Source organism: Cynocephalus volans, chromosome 6 (assembly GCF_027409185.1).
Source record: "Cynocephalus volans isolate mCynVol1 chromosome 6, mCynVol1.pri, whole genome shotgun sequence".
NCBI classification, from domain to species: domain Eukaryota; kingdom Metazoa; phylum Chordata; class Mammalia; order Dermoptera; family Cynocephalidae; genus Cynocephalus; species Cynocephalus volans.
In genome coordinates, this window is record NC_084465.1 from 91,130,124 (window position 1) to 91,149,618 (window position 19,495).

The 19,495-nt window shown below is 41.2% G+C and overlaps 1 protein-coding gene across 5 annotated transcripts in view; it reads left to right on the top strand.

The window, feature by feature from the left end:
- The window catches only part of CREB5 (cAMP responsive element binding protein 5), a 388,746-nt gene that overhangs the window by 252,120 nt on the left and 117,131 nt on the right, over positions 1-19,495 (top strand). The window contains exon 1 of one of the 5 annotated variants that reach the window (XM_063100062.1): positions 17,198-17,241. The exons of the other annotated variants lie outside the window; for them this stretch is intronic. Coding sequence (XP_062956132.1) covers positions 17,231-17,241 — 11 coding nt within the window. The 5' untranslated portion in view covers positions 17,198-17,230. Of the gene's footprint in view, positions 1-17,197; positions 17,242-19,495 lie in introns of those variants that run through there. 5 annotated transcript variants of the gene reach the window in all.

Here is a 19,495-nt window from a genome sequence, read left to right on the forward strand (position 1 = left end):
TAACGAGCTTAAAACGATTCCCCTAAGTATTTGATTATATCAGGGCTTGTTTGTCACAAATTTTGCTTGGATCAAGTGGGTAATCAGTGACAAGATTTGGGGATCTGCTTTTTTGTGGAGAGTGAAATCAGGACAGATTCTCTTGGAATTGTGAAGCAAGTTCTGGCTGGCCCCTGAACAACCCACTCTGAACAAATCTAGAAGACAATTCCCTTCAAAAAGTTTGCAGATGTGAGCTGTCCCTTCATGGGGCCATTCAATCCCACTGTGAGTGCTAGAATGTCAATCAAAGCTATTGAGGGAACTATTTTTTGGTGTGAGTGTGTTCTTGTAAGTGGTTACCCTTCCTATCTAGTTGTCTGAACCTCTCATCAACTTTTGTTGGTGGCAATTAAAATGCTTCTGTGACCCTTTAGAAACTTGCTGTTTTGAGGGTGTTCAAATTCTTAAAGACATAGAATGTTTTGAGGTTTGGAAATAAAAAATGCTTGTTAATCTGTAAGAGGCACTGTGGGTATATTTCCTTTCCTTAATGAAATATGCTTAGCCTGCTTATATCCTTATTAAACCAAGGATATGAATAAATCTGCCCAAATATTTTCTTTGGGATAAGAATCATTCTCTAAGTAGCTCCCATTAAATGATATTTTTTTTAAATGGAAGAAAGAAAAAAAAAAAAGATGAAACAGTTAAAAAAAAAAAACCCACAAATCTTCTTAGTGTTACATAGAAGAATTTGTAGTTTATTTGTAAACGTGCAAAATATTTCGAAGTTCACAAATGAAATAAAAGTTTTTTCTACAATCATTTTTGAAGTTACATTGTGCATGTCTCCCTAAAGTGACAAAGCCCAGGAAACAGAAACAAATATCTGTTTGATGGGCTTAAAATTAGTCCACATTTATATTTTTATTTGAGGGGTGTGTTGGACTTTTAAAAAACAGCAAGTGGTAAATATTTGGCTCTTATTAACAATTTTTTTTCTAAACTTTTGCTTTTCCTTTAAAAAGTGGAAATATTGCATTGTGTAAGATAATTTAAGTTTTAAAAATGCATGTCTTCCTTTTAGTCACATTAAGTTAATCATATGTCTTCTTGCATAGTTTCACCAGCCTTGAATACTGCACAGTCATATGCAAAAACACTTTTTCATAAAATGCACTATAATCAGGTTGTATCACATTTGAGTCTATTAAATTCTGCTCGTTTCGGAACTCATTGTTGTGAGGATACGTAAAGAAACTTCATGAAGTTTCCCTTCCCAGGTCTATGATCTGACTTTATACTGTTCAGTTTTTATTATATTTCTTTGCTAACTTAGTGCTAAAAACTGTATAAGAAAACTAATAAAAAGCATCCTGCATCTTTTCAATTGAAGGAAAAAAAACCCCCAGTTTTCTGCATTCCAGTATGAAGGGTCATATATTCTCTTCTGTTGTCTGGGATTTGTAAATATCTCTGGATATGTCAGAGTTTATTTTTCATCTTTGATGAAATTATAGAAAATAATTATAGAAATTATAGAAAAATTTATAGAAATAGTAATTATTTTTATAATGCATATGTAACTATATAGAATTCTATTTTAATTGTACAAATGTGTGTGTAGATTTATAAAACTACAAAAGAATTGCTGCAGTAGATGACAGATACATTTTCCCCCAAAGTTTATGCTACAACAACAAAAAAAAAAACTACTGATTTAATCATGAATATAGTAAGGAAGAGGGAAGGAAACACAAACATCAAAACAAAATAAGTTAACAAAGAGGCTTTCCTCTAAAGAGTTTGGGTGAAAACAGGTTTTTCTTCAGTTAAAGTAATGGGGAGTATTATAGGTAGAAAATAACTGGCTCTTTTTATGTTATTTTTATGATATAATTTAAATCTATATCAGGATCAAATTATATTGTTATGCCTCAGGCGTTCTATTAGCATTGGATTTTGCCAGTGGTTGAGAGTATGAAGTTTCTTTTCAAATTCACTGTGGTACCCACATCCAGGGACTCCTTTGACCTCCCCGTCTCAGAGGCCAGGGTCCTCTTGTTGACCCTCAGTGCCAGGCTGTACTCATCCATTTCTGTTGCTCATAACAGAATACCTAAAGCTGGATAATTTATGAGGAAATGAAATTTATTTCTTACATTTTGGAGGCTGGGAAGTTCAAGGTCCAGGGGACACATCTGGTGAGGGCCTTCTTCTTGGTGGTGACTTTCTATAGCAACACAGGGTGTCATGTGGTGAGACCCCCATGAGCAAGGGAGAGCTAACCTTCTCACTCTCTTTATAAAGCCATCAGAACCATGCCCATGACCAACCATTAAACCATCAACACTTTACTCCATGAATGGATCAATCTATGCACTAGGACATGGTCCTCTCAATCCAATTCACCTTTTAAAGGTTCCTCCTTCTACCACCATATTGGGGATTAAGTTCCAACATGAGCTTTGGGGTGGAATTCGAACCACAGCCAAGGCCTTGTCCTTTTACCCTGCCCTGCTCTGATGCCCTTGTGGTGGTATCCTTCCCAGTATGCAACACAAGAAATGCACCAAAACTGTGCACCAGAGATTCTTAGGCAAGAAAGAGAGCATCTGGCTTGAGGAACCTGGGATGCTTTCTTGAAGTAGAAGTATTTGATAGGAGCCTTAAAGAAAGGGTAGAACTATGAGCCCTGGAAGATTTTTCAAGTTGAGGGAACAGCAGGAGCAAAGTTGGGGATGGAGAAAAGATGAGAATATATGAAGAGAAAGCAAACATGTTCAATTTGGCTTTAGCCAGACTTTACAGGGTACATGCTGGTGAACAGTGACAGATGACTCTAAAGACATAGGACGTGATCAAATGACTGAATGCATTTACTTTGGTTAGCAATTGAGAGCTTGTTTTCAAGCAATGGAATAAAATGATTAAAACCCTATTATGTTTATGTCCTACATTGATTCCTGGAAAAGATAAGAAATTGGTGAAAAAAAAAAAAAAACACCTGGTGAAATCTAAATAAAGTACGTAGTTTAGTTGATAGTACTGTATTGTACCAATGTTAATTTCTTAGTTTTGGCCAAGGTACCAGGGTTATGTAAGATGTTAACATCTGGGTAAGGTGATGGAGGGCTTACAGGAATGCTTGGGGCTGTCTTGTGACTTCCGAAAACCAGAAATTATTTCAGAATAAAAAGAAACAACAACAAAACACCATTATGGGACTCTATCTCCAACACAGAACCATCACATCAGGGGCATCAGGGGACAGTTGGCTGCTTTTTACAACTGGGGCTGCAAGCCAAGCTCATAGAAGCAAAGCATTTGTTGTTTTACTGTGTGCTCTGGAAGTCTGTTTCCTGTGTCAAGAATCTTTGTTTCTGTAATTTAACCTGCGCCCAGGGGCTGTTTCTTCCTGGGCCCTGCCCTAAGGCTGTAACTCTCAGGTGGAAGCCAAGGATGTGCTGGGTACAGATGCACCAAGCACAGCAGGGAGCCCGTGCCACCGTGGGCTTCTCTTCTTGCTTTCTGCACCAGTTTTCCTGTGATCGCCAGCCCTCTTGACAGCGTTCTGAATGTTCTCCACCACGTGTGAGGGAAAGTAAGATGTTTCTAAGACCAGGTGGCACATCATCTGAAAAGTGCTTCTTTGAGTTCACTGCCTTTTAATAGGTGATTATAAGTGTAACTCTCCATTAAGACCACTTTGCTGAGTTTAGGCTACTATGTTTCTGTCATTACAAGTATTTTCTCTAGTCATTAATGCACACTAAGATAAGCTGACAGTTTACCCCAAAATAATATAAACATATTTCATCTATGAATACTTGTATACAAAAAGTCAGCATGAAGAAATATGTATGTTATAGGAGGTAATCGTCTAAAGTTTGTTTTTAATTCCACATATCTCCTATGCACCATCTAGAAAGCCTGAGACCACAAATCAATACAAGTCAAAAGAACAAAAGTTTACTAACAGAAAAATATACCGATGTGTGCACATCTGTTTAGTATGTATTCTTTCTACCAGTCTATAGCAGCTTGTTTTGCTGATGAAGTTACAATTACATTTTCTGTAACAATCTGTTATCAAAAAGTGTGTACTAGATTGGTTGAGTTATTTAGTGACATTTGTTGCAAAATGAATTCAGACACTTCCCATTTATAAATATGTTTCCTGCTTTCCATGATCCCTTCTCAGAAAAATGAGGCTGTCTTATGACTTCCTTTATTGTGAGCATAATTTGGGGTATCTTGAGCCAGTCTTAGATGTTGCTAGTTTCAACTGGAAAAGAGCAGTCGTCATTTTTCAGACTAGGGAGAAGCAAGAGACTTTTGACCTTTTTCTCTGTCTCGAGTACCTCTCCTAAAATTCTGGTGAGACTTTGATTGCCAATCAGCATGTGAAGGTTAAAACCAGACAGAGAAGCCAAGAAAAAATTAAGCTTTTCAGTTCTTTGTTTTGTTTAGTAGCCTCAAAGAAAAAGCAACAAAGTTTGATGAACACATCAGTCAATTAAAGTGTGAACACATCAATCAACTGCCTGAGTTTGTGACTTCAGTCTGCCACCTGCCAGCTGTGTAACCTTGGGCAAGTTACTTAACCTCTCTGAACTTTGTTTCCTCATCTGTAAAAGGATAAGAGTAGCAGCCAGATTTGCTTTTAGAATTTAGTGAGATGTTGCAGGTAAGCTCTTAGAACCTTGCTTGGCATTTAATAAGGACTTACTACTTAGCGTTTATTTTATTATATTTTTATAATAATTATTATTCCACTTTTTTATTCTTTCCACCTCAAAAGTTTCAACTAGGTACTTAATGCCATTGAACTGTATGCTTGAAAAGGTTAAAATGGTAAATTTGAATGTATGTTTTACTACAATGAATAATTTTTTAAAAAAAGTTCCAATCACCCCAGCCAACCAAATACAAAAATCACTTCCCAAAATAAAACAACATACATTCAGGGCACCAGACAAGGAGAACAATTATATTACGGAATAAAACAAAACATCTGGGATCTAGTTAATAACTCTGTGTTCTTGACAACGTCATTACACCTTTTGGACCTCAGCTTTCTCCTTGGGAAAAGTTTTAGGAGGATTAAACAAGGTAACAGATTGCTTTGTAACACATATAAATTGGTGGTATTATTGTGGCCAGAATCTCTACTGCTTTTTATCTGTTTCTAAGAACAGATTCAGGATGTTGTAGAGAACTGCAGGAAAAATGTCCTGTTCATAATGCATTTATTTGGTTACAAAAACATCAGAGCATTTAATAATGTACTATGAAATAGGCTCTGACAAACTCTGATTGTCAGAGACTGGCTGTCTTGACCCGGTTAACGGGAAATGCCTTGGACCCAGCGCCGCACATGACATATTGTTCAGGTTCACAACCTCTGCTCTCAAGAGCCCAAAGCCAAGGACAAATTCAGGGAAATCACTGAGTGCGTATCTCTCCCACAATCCAGAGATATCAGGCCACTCAGCAATATAACAGAAAGTGCTCTGAACTAGGCACAAGGGGCCTGCTGTAATTTTGAGGTAGTGACTTAACTTCTTGGTCCTTCAGGTTTCTCATCTGCAAAATGAGGAAAGTTGGACTTTAAAATCTTTGATTTGTAACACTCTATGAGGATGTGCTGACAAAGTACTTTGAAGATTTTAGAATATTTTTCTGTTCTTTCTCCCTAAATTTGAAATAACCATTGTAGCACTTGGCCTCATGGATTACCCTGACTTCCTGAACCCCAGCAACTACCTACCCCATACCCAATTTCTATTGCCTTTCTAAGTGGAGGCCATCTTCGGGGGAGGGACAGATTTATTTAGACTCAATGCCACTACCATTTAGCAAAATTTGTTTTTTTTTGTTTTTTTTTAAATTTTATTTTGTCGATATACATTGTGGCTGATTATTGCTCCCCATCACCAAAACCTCCCTCCCTTCTCCCTCCCCCCCTCCCCCCCAACAATGCCCTTTCTGTTTGCTTGTCGTATCAACTTCAAGTAATTGTGGTTGTTATATCTTCTTCCCCCCCCCCCCCGGTTTTGTGTGTGCGTGTGTGTGAATTTATATATTAATTTTTAGCTCCCACCAATAAGTGAGAACATGTGGTATTTCTCTTTCCGTGCCTGACTTGTTTCACTTAATATAATTCTCTCGAGGTCAATCCATGTTGTTGCAAATGGCAGTATTTCATTCGTCCATTTAGCAAAATTTGGATTTACCTAGGACAATGTAAGGTTAATAAGGACAAGATCAATTTAAATTTTTAAGTTTTAGGGCTGGCTAGCTAACTCACTTGGTTAGAGTATGGTGCTGATAACACGAAGGTCAAGGGTTCAGATCTGTTTACCAGCCAGCCGCCAAAAAATAAATACATAAATTAATTAATTAAAAAATTTACTATTTGTTTTTTGAAATTTGGGGTGGTGAATTTCTCAAGTCTCTCTGTTTTGTTTTTTTTTTTTACCTGGGGCCTCCTGGGTCTAATACAATGGCTATCATCACACATTCCAAAAGGACCTCCCCATTTTAAAATCTGTCCAAGAAACCTGTTTTCACAGATGAAGAAAAATCTAAAGAAAAATGTCTGCTTCTGTTGTCTGCTGGAAAGCAGCTCTTAGAACCTTCTAGGCAGGGCTGGCCCGTGGCTCACTCAGGAGAGTGTGGTGCTGATAACACCAAGGCCACGGGTTCAGATCCTACAGAGGGATGGCCGGTTAGCTCGATGGGTGACCGTGGTGCTGACAACACCAAGTCAGGGGTTAAGATCCCCTTACTGGTCATCTTTAAAAAAAAAAGAACCTTCTAGGCAGGCCACATTCCCAAACCACTCTGGGATGATCTTAAAGTGAGAAATGTCATAGAAGTATTAAAATCACATACATTAATAAAGTTTATTGTTTTAAAACATGCTTTATTATTTTCTTTTTTAGTGTTGCTCCCTAACCTTAGAAACAAAAGAAAGTCTACCTCTAATGCTCATGGGTAATTTTAATTTTATCATTTTTGCTGAGTCTCAAAAGTGGTAATGAATAAAGCCGAGCCCTTGTTGACTTGAAGTTTATCTCTTGCTAATAAAAATGACATATACTCATCTAGGTGTTAGAGCAGCATTTTAGCTCCTTCAGAATAGCAATTATTAAAAGGAAAGGTGCCCAGGCAGCAGAGTATCTAAAAGCTTTTTGCCCCAGGAAGAAGTTTTTATTTTTTAGTTTTTTGGCGGCTGGCCAGTACAGGGATCCAAACTCTTTACCCTGATATTATCAGCACCGAGCTCTAACCAACTGAGCCAAATAGCCTGCCCCATAGATAGAATTTTTTAAAAGGTTTTTCTCTTTTGTTGCTTGTAAGTAAGATCTTCACAGTTTCTGCATTACGAGTTTCTTTCTTGATATTGTCAACCATGGGGGAAAGGGATGGGTGTTTACAGGAAGGTAGTACTATTCTCTCTCTCCGCTGACAGTGAGTTGCCTTTTAATCTTTTTCCTGGGCAGAACACAGCCACAGGAGTGATTGAATAGTAGATTTCTAGCCAATTCGTACTTCCAGGTCATTTGAGGTGACTATTATTCTTACACTGGCTTCTAGGACTCTCTCCAGGTTCCCTTGCTGGGTTTTCTCCCATCTCACTGGCTAATCCTCCCTCCCCTACCCATTTCTTACTGTGAGTCTCTGTATTTCTCAGTTCTGAGACTCACCTTGTCTATGGCTTCAAAGATTGTCAATTAGACTGAATCCCATTGGGTGTCTTCTGCCCTGACCACCCTGCTGAGCTCAGATGTTCCTACCCCTCTGCCTTCCTGATTTCTCCATCCATATGTCTAATAGGCATTTCAAATTTAACATGGTTAGAGCAAAAGTCGTGACCCTTCCCAAGACATCTGTACTATCAGTCTTCTTCATCACAGTTAACAGCATCAGCATTTACCCACTCGATGAGGTCAGAAACAGGGATCAGCCTTGCTTCCTCCTTTTCCCCAATCCATGGTGCTGCTGGCTTTCCCACCACAGTCTATCCTGGCTCTGTCCTCTTCTCAACCACGTTTTCTGCCACCAGCCTATTCTGCACCTCACTCATTACTCATCCAGACTATTGCAATATCTCTTTACTGTTCCCCAAACTTGAACTCTTTCTCTCAATAATCCGTTCTCCATATAGCAGTTAATGTGGTTTTCTTAAAATAAAAATCAGATTATTCTATTCTCTTCTTTAGACTTGCCAATGGCTTCTCTCTGCAATTAAAAAAAACCCAGAAACTCTTTGTGGTGGCCTGCAGGACCCTACCTACCTCTCCCAGGTTATCTCTTTCCCCTCTCCTCCTTCCTTCCATTGCCTTCTTTCTTTTCATGCATGGAACATACAAAAGTCCCTTCCTGCCTTAGGGCATTTCTCCAGGTTTTTCTCTCTGCACATCTGTTTCCCCATATCTGCACATGGCTCCTTCTCACTAATCAATTCTCAGGTAAAATGTCATGTCTTTGGAGAGGACTTCTCTGAACACCTTATCTCTTCACATTTTTTTTTTTTTTTTTGGTGGCTGGCTGGTACAGGGATCAGAACCCTTGACCTTGGTGTAACAAGGCAGCACTCTAACCAACTGAGCTAACTGGCCAGCCCTTGAGTACCTTATCTAAAATACTTCACCACATCCAACACTTCATCTCATTTTTGTAGCAATTATCACTATCTAAAATTATTTGCTTGTTTACTCTTTTACTATCTCTTTCCACCCATTGGAATTCCGGCTTCTTGAGGTCTGAGACCTTGTTTGCCTTGTTTTCGGTTGTGCCTACCTAGAACCAAAGGCTCAGCAGTGATCTTGTACCAAAATCCTCCCCTTCCATCTTCTGTCTTGGTATCTCAAGTGCTACCATAAGATCTTAGGATTTTGGGTTTCCTTGAGTTCTCAGCATATACAATGGGGAAAATCCACCTTTATGAGCTAAAATCTTTTGTGAGATGACTTGAAACCAGCTAAGAACAAAAGGGCATCAGGAAATGTGGAGAGAGGTCGTGCAAGGGGAGATGAGGGAGAAACAAAGGGACCTCAATTTTGCTGAGGTTTGTCCAGGCCATGAGATGTCACCTAACACCAAACAGCCTCTGTTAAAATAATAGAAACTTTGATGAATTAAATCAGGGCTTCCCCAGACTGAGCTGTGGAGCCTTCTAGGCTCAAAACCACCTCACCTTGCAGAATCGTGCCTCCCTCTGCAACCGTGCATCTGGGGTAGGAATGCAGCTTGGGGTAAGTGCACACATGCTCCTGCACACCACTGGGTCTCAGATATGAGGCTGGGAAGACACTGGATTTGTCACCAAGGATATTTTCCCTCCAAATGGAAAAGGCAATTTCCTGGCAATTATAGATTATTTATTTCTGAAAGTACCCGGAACTTTAAAGATCACTACTCCAAAACTATTTTATTCAGAGATTTGTGTCATTAGTAATGGTCGATATCTTTCCATTCTTCAAATCTTGGAGGCTCTCCTGTCTGTCAACACAAAGCATCTCTGAGCAAAGGGACGTAAAAAACTTCAATTGTCGGAATGAAAGGGGTTTCATGGTCCCAGGCTAGAAGTAGTAAGTGATCAATGAAATGGCTAGGGGGCCTCTTTGCTCCTGTCATAACCATGACTGTTTTTCATGTTCACTGCCCGTTACTTCTTAGAACATTGCTACCCAGTGTTCTGTCTGCACACCTCTTCCCCCATATCTATGCATGGACGATTGCGTTATTATTGCATTATTATTATTTTCCCAGACATTTGGCACCTACCAAGGTTTTTCATTTTGTCTGTCCCCTGGGCTTGTGTGTGTGGTGTCTGTTTCAATAGCTGTCATATTAATATGACAAAGAGTTGGTCAAACAGAAGTTAGACAAGGAGTGTCATTGTGATTCAGACGCTTCACTCCCACTCAGCAGAAGATGCAGCCCTTGATGACTCACGGGTTGTGATCCCCATTCCCCTTCATCGGTCACTCTTGTTTTGGATCTGTGGATAGACTGGCACTTTTTCTTCTGAAGTGCTATGGCACTTCTAAAGGTTAAAAATTAAAGACTTCCGAAAAATGTTTTTAATATCCTTTGGGAAGAGTGACAGGTAGAGAACCCTAGAGAAAGGAATTTTGCACGAAATTCTGCGGCATTCATTAGCATTGGGAACCAGGACCCTGCTGATGTTCAGCTAAAGTTCAAGAAAACAACCAAGTTATGCCAAAGGTTTGGAGGACTCATGCCATGCCATCAACCCCTTGGTTACCACTAATACTCCTTCCCCTCCCCAGTGCACCCTCCATGTGATGGTCACACTAGGAGACTAGAAGTATTGCAAAATAAACATCTGGAAGTGCTGATAGTAAACATAGAAGAGAACTGCCTTGCAAAACTAGCCACAGGTCAGGAAACCCTAATCTTATCAGGAGTCCCGGAGACCACAATTCCATAGGCTGTTTAGATGGCTGTATGTTACTGTGAACAAGTATGTTTTCTTTCCATCCATTGTAGCCATCCTGTTTTGGAAAAGCCACTATAGCCAATGTTTAAAGGCTTGGTCTTTTTAAAATAGATCACTTTACCTTAAAAAACAAGAGGTGATAGAGAATCACAGCTTCCTTAGAGCATGAACAGTAGGGAAATACACATGTGTTGATATTTTCTTTTAGTAATTCTATTTATTTATTTATGAAATTTCTTTTCTTTTCTTTTCTTTTCTTTTGTCTTTTTATTTTTTTTGTGACCGGTAAGGGGATCGCAACCCTTGGCTTGGCATGGCCCGCACCGGGCTCAGCCAGTGAGCGCACCAGCTATCCCTATATAGGATCCAAACCCTCGGCCAGAGCGCTGCTGCGCTCCCAGCGCCGCACTCTCCCGAGTGAGCCACGGGGTCGGCCCTATTTATGAAATTTCTATGACTATAAGATGACCACCTAAAATTCAGTCTTTCTTGAAGTGTGGTCTATAAGTCACTAGCACTAAAATCTCTGGGGAGGTCTGCTTAAAAATACATATTCTTGGGCCCCACTCTGACCTATACAATCTCTGAGGTAATATATGGAAATCCGCATTTCAATCTGTTTCCCGGAGATTCTTAGGCACACCATCTGAGAACCTCCCCTAGAAAAGGTTTGTATCTGCTGGTTAGAATGCCAGGCCAGGAGGCAACCTTCAAGACACTGAGATTCATTTCTATGTGCCTGCTTTTCTTTACCTGAAGTTTAATATAAAGAGAGCTTGCTTTTTCTCTTGGGAGTTTTTAATCTGGGGTTCTGTGGTTAAAATGAGTCGTCACAGTTTTCATTAGATTCTCAAGGAGGAGGGTTGTTGCTCAAGAAAGGTGTGTTGTGACACCACCTTAAAATCATGCTTTCTGATTGGGTAGGTGCTAGAAGAAAGGAATTGGACACTGGGATTGGCTTAGATTATGCTTGAATCTCACTTTTGTTCCATTTCTATTAATGTAGGAGGAATTCTCAAGTCTGTGAAGAATGAAAAATTTAGGTTCTTTTCCTTTCAAACTTAAATAACCCCTTGGAAGTCATAATATCTACTTTCCCACTCATAGGAATGAGAAGACAAGACTAAATTATTTATAAATCATACAGTACTATACTTCCAGAAAGACAGTAACATATGCCGGTGCATAAGAAAGAGTCACTGTGATGATTTTCTTAAAGTGTAGAAGTGAATTTCAGCATAAAGCAGGATTAACTGCACCTTTCCATACAGGATTCTGGTGTAAATACAGAAACCACAGTCATGTGCAGACCTGAAAGGGACAGTAGAATGTGGAAGTGGGTTTGGAAAACAAAATATTATGTCAGCAGTTTTCTCTTTCATTTATTCTCCCTTATCAAAACCAACTTTTTAACTCAGGGGGCCAGTTAGTAAAAACATAGATAATTTCATTTGGAAGGCCCAAGAGCTTCATGTTTGGGGTTTAAAAAAAAAAATCTTCTCATGCCCTCCAGGCAAAAGTGTTAGAGGGCTAATTCTCCTTGCAGAAACCCTCTTGATGAATCAGTGCTGGTGAACTTCTCCTCTCAGTTTAAGGGAAGGTCAGTTATTAAATACACACAGAGCCCTACAGCTGGAATCCTTGTGAAAAGAAATGAAACCACAAATAAAATTCCTTAGTTTAAGCTTTCCTTTTTATTTCTAATACCCTCAAAAACCTCTTCAAACTTACTCTTACTTCTGCAGTTTTGTTTTTCTTTTTTTCATTTGAAAATGTTTAACAATGAAAACAGCCAACAGAGTATATTTTCAGGGCTATCATTCATGGCCATGGATGCTTCTTGTAGAAAACTGGCGACAGTAGGCTGGTGTCAGCTCCCCCTATTAACCTGTGAGTGCCATGTGGATCCAGGAGCAGGGGAGCGAGAAGAATCTCAGACTCTTCAAGGAGAAAAGGTAGAGCACAGGGACAGAGAAGGCCGACCAGCAGATTTCCTAGGATTTTCCTATCATTGTAGGTCTGGGTCTTAAGGAAGCTACAGAAAAAGTGTGAGCGATAATGCAAGAGGAAAAAAGAACTTTCAGGAAGGAAAATATCCAGGGAAGGCTGACCAGCCCGGGCAGCCACCAGTCCAGGTTCAGTCACAGTTCTTGACGACCTACTGTGTGTGAGCTAGGCACCTGCTAGGAGCCAGGGATGTGAAGATGAAGAAGCACAGTCTCTGCCCTGAAGAAGCTGGTGGCTACTGAAGAACACAGGCATGAAAATAGCGGCTTTTCGTGACTGGCTTATTGCTGGGATAGAATCTGATCCAGGATGCCAAGAGAGCACAGAAGAATGGGCACTCCTACCCAGCTTGGTGGCCCAGCAAGGAGATCACGGAAAATATAATGCCTGCGCTGAGGAGTGTGTTTATTCATTCACTCATTCTTCTATTCAACAAATATTCACTGTCGACTGCCTTTCAGACACCGTAATAGGTATAATGACATACACACTTTAAGGATAGAGTGGAAATCAGAAAAAAAAAGAAAGCCAACTATGAGCAGACAGAATCAACGATAATATTTTAGGACTAATCAAAAGGCTCTTATAACCTCCCGATATCTACCCCTAAGGCTTCCTGATGCCCTCATCATTAGAGATTCATTCTTTTGTCTTAGACACATTCGACATTGCTACATCACTGTATTACAAACAGGTTTTGACACAGAACAGGCCAGTGAGTTGCTTAAGGGTACTTGGTGCCAAGGTTGGGGTGTAGAAGTTGCAGTAGGTACGAAACAGAGTATCCAAGGACAGACCACTCCCTTGCTCTCTCCCTGGGAGTGCCTGGGGTTGGCTCTAGCAGGCCCACCAATCTAAGACAGCTAATCCCGCTTGCACGTGCTTTTGGATGCATGCAGCACAGGGTCACCCAGGCAGCCTCTCAGCCTCTGTCCACTGTGAAAACACGGGACACCCAAGTTGAACGGAATGCTGAATGACACCATGTGGGTGTGCAGTGGTCTGTGACCGGAAGGGTCGCTGGAAGCAATTTGCAAAGGAGGCCTTCAAAAACCACCTGGATGGTTATTGTAAATTAAAAAAGGAAGAGATACCACTTTTTTTCTGAATAATTTTTAATAGTAGGTTTATGGCTGGGTACATGTGATAGTCATTACAGCTTATTTAACTCTGAAATTATCTGGCCTCTCAAACTCCACTGGGACTGTAGGAATCATGGGTTAAAATTTAAAAACAATGTCTGAAAGACGATGATATGCTTTTCCTTGAAAAGAATAAACTCAAACCTAAAAGAAAAAACAACTCTCTCCAGAAGGGATCTTTATTGTTTCTTATATTTGCTGTGTTTTCCATAATGGGTTTGAGCTCTCAGAAATTCACCAAGGCTCACAAAAAATTGCTTTAGTCAGCTGTTGCACCCTTCAGTCCCTGCAACCCAAGCTGTGTCTTTTCTATTTGGGTTGTTCTGGAGATAGTCCAAAAGCGTTCTGAACTCTGAGCTCAAATCTGAGGCTTCCAATTCTTTGGAGCCGAGCATTTCATCAGGAGCTGGGAATACGTGAGTTACAGGGAACAGCTGCGCGGTACCCACCACCCTCTCCCCAAGGAGGACACGCTCTGCGAAGGAGGGTGGTGTCAGCATTCCTGAGCAAGCCAGCTAATCTGGAGGCCCAGCCTGCTGGCCAGGGGCTACTTCTAAGAAGGCTCCCGCTGGAATTACAGCATCTTACGACTCCTATCTACAAAGCCCCCCTTCTTCAGAGAAGCAGCGAGGACATAGAGAAGTTGGGGAGGTAATGAGGATCCGAATGGTGAAAAGGGAAGCTCTTGAGTCAGAGGGGAATTTCCTTTTGGGGACAGGATATTCTCTATCATTAGCTGCTCACAGGAAGGAAAATGGGAAAGCGGAGTTTCTTTTCAAATGGGGAGACACCAAGCAGCCAGTGAAAATGCTTGATTTGGAAGTGGCAGGAGGAGAGACTTATGTCCTGACCAACAAGTGCAAGTGTAAATGTTCAGACCTCTTAGAATTCTGAAATTGATTTCAACTCAGGTCAGTACTCTGAAGGAGTTTTATTGGGATGTCAGTGTGTTCTGGCATAATGGTGGCTTAATGGCATCATCATCATCAGGGACAGTCAGCAGACATTTCTGGGTCCTTGGAGTTTGTCTGGGTCCTAGAAGCACCATGACACTCCCTGATCAGAGGCCACCTGCAAACCTCATGGCCCCTTCCTCCTCCTGGCAGGAGCGGTGATACTGGTGGGTCTCATCAGAGGTCTGTGCCTGGCTTTGGCCAAAGCTATCATCTCCTTTGTTACTTCCCAAGGAGGCACAGGAAAGCTACCTCTACACAATCTTTGCCGACAGCACAGGGTCCCTTTTCCATGCTTCACTGAAAAACAGCAGGGGCCTGTTATCTAGCAGCTTAATCCAGCCCCTGTGATGTGGTATAACAAAAACCTGAAGAGAGAATTTTCCCATTGAGTTTGCAGGAAGATGTGAATTTGTTTTGGTTTTTGGCAGCTGGCCGGTATGGGGATCCGAACCCTTGACCTTGGTGTTATAAGACTGTGCTCTAACCAATCAAACTAACCAGCCAGCCCATAAACTTGGAAAACTTTACCACATATTCATTTTGATATGCCTAAAACAATAACATAAAGAAAACATTTAAATATGAAAACTAAGGTGGGGGGTGGAGAAAGGACAGTGAAAGTCCTCAGCTCTATACTAATCAAGATGACCAATGGCTCCTTTAAAAAGGAGAAAGTAGTTTTTACAAAGTCTTGTCAACCTACCTTGAAGTGTAAAGCCTTGTACGAACTATTGAAAATTGTGTTTTATTTATTCCCCACAGCAGAAGAAAAATCAATGGCTGCTTGGCGAGTCAGACGTAAATGAGTTATACAGGCCACTGACATGGTGGACCAAACTTTATAACAACCACATTTGCCGCTGTCAGGCCACAGGCTTCAGTGGCGCCAGCTGTAATTATGGCTGATCACCTCTAATTCAGAGCTGCCTGACTTGATAAAGGTGTCACTGGGAGCCACTGTGGCATCAGCATCAATTGAGGATGTCATGTTAGAGGGCAGCCTGCTGGGGAAAGCTCTTCCCCACCCCAGCCCCTGAGTACAGTGATACTCCCTGCAGCTATGATTTAAATTCCAAGGGATTCAGATTAACATCCCTGACCCCCAGCAGCAGATATGTTTAATAAGCTAAGAGATTTTTCCAAAAACAGAGTTTAGAAGTCAAGATCCTCTCTGCTTTGCACCATGCAAAGAGACAAACATTTGTATCACCTATTTGATTCACTGGCCGCAGAAGCAATTAGAAGCAATAGACTGACTGTAGCAAAAGCTGTGATCATTTTGGGGGGGTGGGGGGCGGGAAATGCCTTTCTTCTGCTTTTGTGGTATTAAAAAAAAAATCCTAGTGAACTTCCCATTTTTAAAAATGACTTTTTCTTTTTAAAGGCAGCATGGAGGGAAATAGAAAACAGACTGCAGATGGGGTTAAAAAGCAGTGCTAACAAAGCATCTAAGTGTCTAGACTGTTCCAGGTAGAGTCCTGAGTAGGGAGGTGTGAAGTGAGGGGAGAATTCAGCAATTAAAAGGGTTTCACTGTCATTTGTGAAGGATAATGTTTGACTCCCCCCGCCCCAGGCTGTTTTTCCTTACTCTGTAATTTAAAAAGAGACACACGTACTGTTTGTTCTTTAAACTCACAGACAGCCCCACCCACACCAACAGCCCCTCCTGCAAGTTGAGGAAGGGGTAGCCTGTCTTTCATTTTGAGGGCTCTGAACCGTTCGTTCACCTGAGAGCAGAGTGCAGATCTCAGAAAGACAAGCTTTGTGATCTGCAGCGAGGGTCTTTTTCCCTTTAGCACATAAAAGAGCGACCAATACTGGTCAAGGGAGAAGTGACTGTGATTTCACAGCCCTTGATGGCTCCAGACACAGGCACGTGTTTGGACCAGAAATGGTTTTGCCCTTGCTGACAGGGAGGTCAGATGGAGAACTCTCTGGAGGGGTGGTAGTTGGCATTTGGCAATAGAAAATCCCATCCAGTTCCAGGAAAAAAAGGGCCCTGGGCAATGGAAACCTTGTCACCTGGTTCTAAACTAAAGCCCAGGCTGGTAACCGGTGTTGGTTATTCATACTCTGTCCAACCTGCTTCTCCATCTCTACACGTGTCTTCATTGCTATTTTTCCCTGTGTCCAAACACAGGGGCACTTTCTTTTAACCAGCTTTTATTTCCCCCCCCGCCTCATCAGAACCAGTCGACCCCTGTCTGCAGAACTCCGGGTGCCTCTCTGCGCTCTCTGATGGCAGCCGTAGGGCCATCCCGAGGCGGCTCTGTTTCCCCCTCTGTTTACCCGTTTCTAAGGGCAATTGCACCATGAAGGCTCCCTGAGTCTGGAACTCAGCCTGGGGCTGTTTTGGTTACATTGAAGTTTTTGCTTCAGTTCTGCCAGATTTAAATGGTGACTTCACCAGCACTGAGCTAAAAAGAAGGGGCGGGGGGGGGGGGGGAGGGCGAGCCCAGGAGAAAGAGCGAGCGAGCGAGCGAGCAGAGGGATAGCGCCAGAGCCAGGCGCAAGAGAAGGGCCAGTGCATTACATCATCGCTTGGCCTGGAATCAAATGGGAAGGATATGACTCACTCAAGCTAGTTAAGCTTTGGCTCAAATTCTACACACACTCATTCCAGAGCGCTCATGTTCTGCACCTCAGGAGGGAATTCAGCCTCAGTGATGTCCATGAGGTTCGTTTTAAATTTTATTTTCTTTTTCCTGATTTTATAGATTTTTTTTTTTTGCCCCTCCTGCCTCCTGTTCTTGAGTCTCCGTCCTCCCTCTTCTCTTCCTTTTCTCCCCCCTTCTCCCCTCTCTGCCCGTCTTTGTTTCTCTTCTTCTTTCTCCTCTTTCCCCAGCCCCTCCGCTCCTCTTCTTGCCCCGAAGAGGCATTTCTTTTCACTTTGATCAGAGTTTTTGTTTTAGTACAGAGAACTGAGTGAGTTGAACCGAGGCCGGGCTGGGCAAAAATGCAAAGCAAACCAAAGCAACAGGAGCGAAAAGGCCACAGATAAAAAGCAAAGCGAGAAAGAGCCAACTCGGGGGAAGTTTCTTTGCTGCGGTGTCGCTTCTAATCGGAGGAGACAGGGAGAGAGTTAAAATGCAGGAACCAATCGCTTGAATGGTGATGTAATGCAAGACCGCAGGGTAGTTAAGTAATGTGAGAGCGAGGGGGTCAGGGTTGCAAAGCGTTTACCTGCTCTCAAGGGGTTTTCAGTTTATTATCAATTGCAGAGACTATGTAACTGGCTTCGGACTGCAATCTCTAATTATTCACAGACGCCCCCTTTTTATCTTTTATTATTAAAAGTAAAACTATATTATGGCATTTAAAATAACATGATATTATCACAGCTGTGTATTATTTTCCACCAGGATTCTCTGTCTTTTTTAAATGACTCAAAAAGGTTGTCTTTTCATAAAAGGTCGAGGTGACAGTGGGGAGTGGGGTTGGGGGGCTTTTTGAGTGTAACTGGCGAATTGTAAACGACTGGAAAACTATTTGGTGTGTTGGGCTGAGTATGAAGAGTTCATGATTGTACTATTCCATTTATTATTATGCATATACTGTAAGTTTTTTAAAAGTCATAGATCATGATCCTCAAAAGCAGTTACCTATAGTCTTTCCCCTCGTATGTCAGCTAAGGTTAGCAGCAGTTGTGTATTTGTTTGAGAATTTTAACTTTCTGTTGTTCCACGTGACAATCCAATGCTATCTTTAAGAGTTTTATGTTCCTGAATTAATTTTAAGATGATATGCTGTAGTAGTGGGAGGAATGATGAAGACTTCTTGATTGATTTGTCTTAGGAACAGTTAATATTTGAGTAAGAAATTAACACTCAATACAGGGAGGGGCAAATGATTGTGTTATTACTGTTTTAAGGATCTCGTGTACACAGAGAGACTTAGTGTTGAAAATTATTACCACATTTCTGTGTTTCATAAAATAGATTTAGTGTAGTGATGCACGGCCTGGGCTGAATGCTTTCTGAAACCATCCAGCATTATTAGATAGTTATAAACTGAGAGCAAGCCCAACATTCCCTTGCTCTGGGTGCTCCAAAACTTCACCTGGGCTTATTTAGTCTTGATCATCACACAAGCTGGATACGTATTGAGGCATGGGGCATGTACCAGAAAGATGTTTATGTTTATTTATTTAATGCATATTTTGGATATATACTTAATCATGACTTTTTATGGAACTTCTCCCCTCCCTCCTTTTTTGGGCAGAGGGGGGAGAGGAAGAGGGGAGGGAGGAAGTAATTTTTGGAGGAAATGGAATAATGTGGTGGAGAGGCCTGAGTGCTAATCCTGATGCTTGACCTTGAACAAGTCACTTAAACCATCTGGGTTTCATTTAAAGTGAAGGAAAAGACAAGGTGGACTATCAGCCCCTCCCCCATATTCCCCGTAGGCAGCACCAATCTTAGATGAACTCTGAGGTCCCTTCCTGCTGGAAAGCTCCGAGTCTGTGTCCATGTTCTATAAAAAAAAATTTGCTAAGGGATATTTGGCAGAACTTTCCAGAGAAAAGTACATTTTAAATTTGAGATGAATTAGCACTTGAAAAGAAATGAATGGGGGAGGGTGACAAGGAGCAGATATTTCCCCATTTTGAAGGTTTTTTTTTGTTTTTGTTTTTTTGCTTTTTGGCATGAAGATTGCTTATGAGGTGAAATTCTTAGGCTACCTGTGAGGAAACCTCAATGAGATATAATTACCTAGGTGAGTCTGTCAAAAACAGCGGCAGAGTAGACAAGAGAGAATTTACCTGTCCAGTAAACTTTCCTAAAAGGTCCTGCACATCCTTGCGATTCATACAATGGTGCTAACAACACAGGAGACATAGACATTTGTGCCTCCGTTGCTCATATGGTGCAGAACAGTACTTGTAACGAATTCATTTCCCCCAAAGATGACCGACCACTTGATATGTTCTA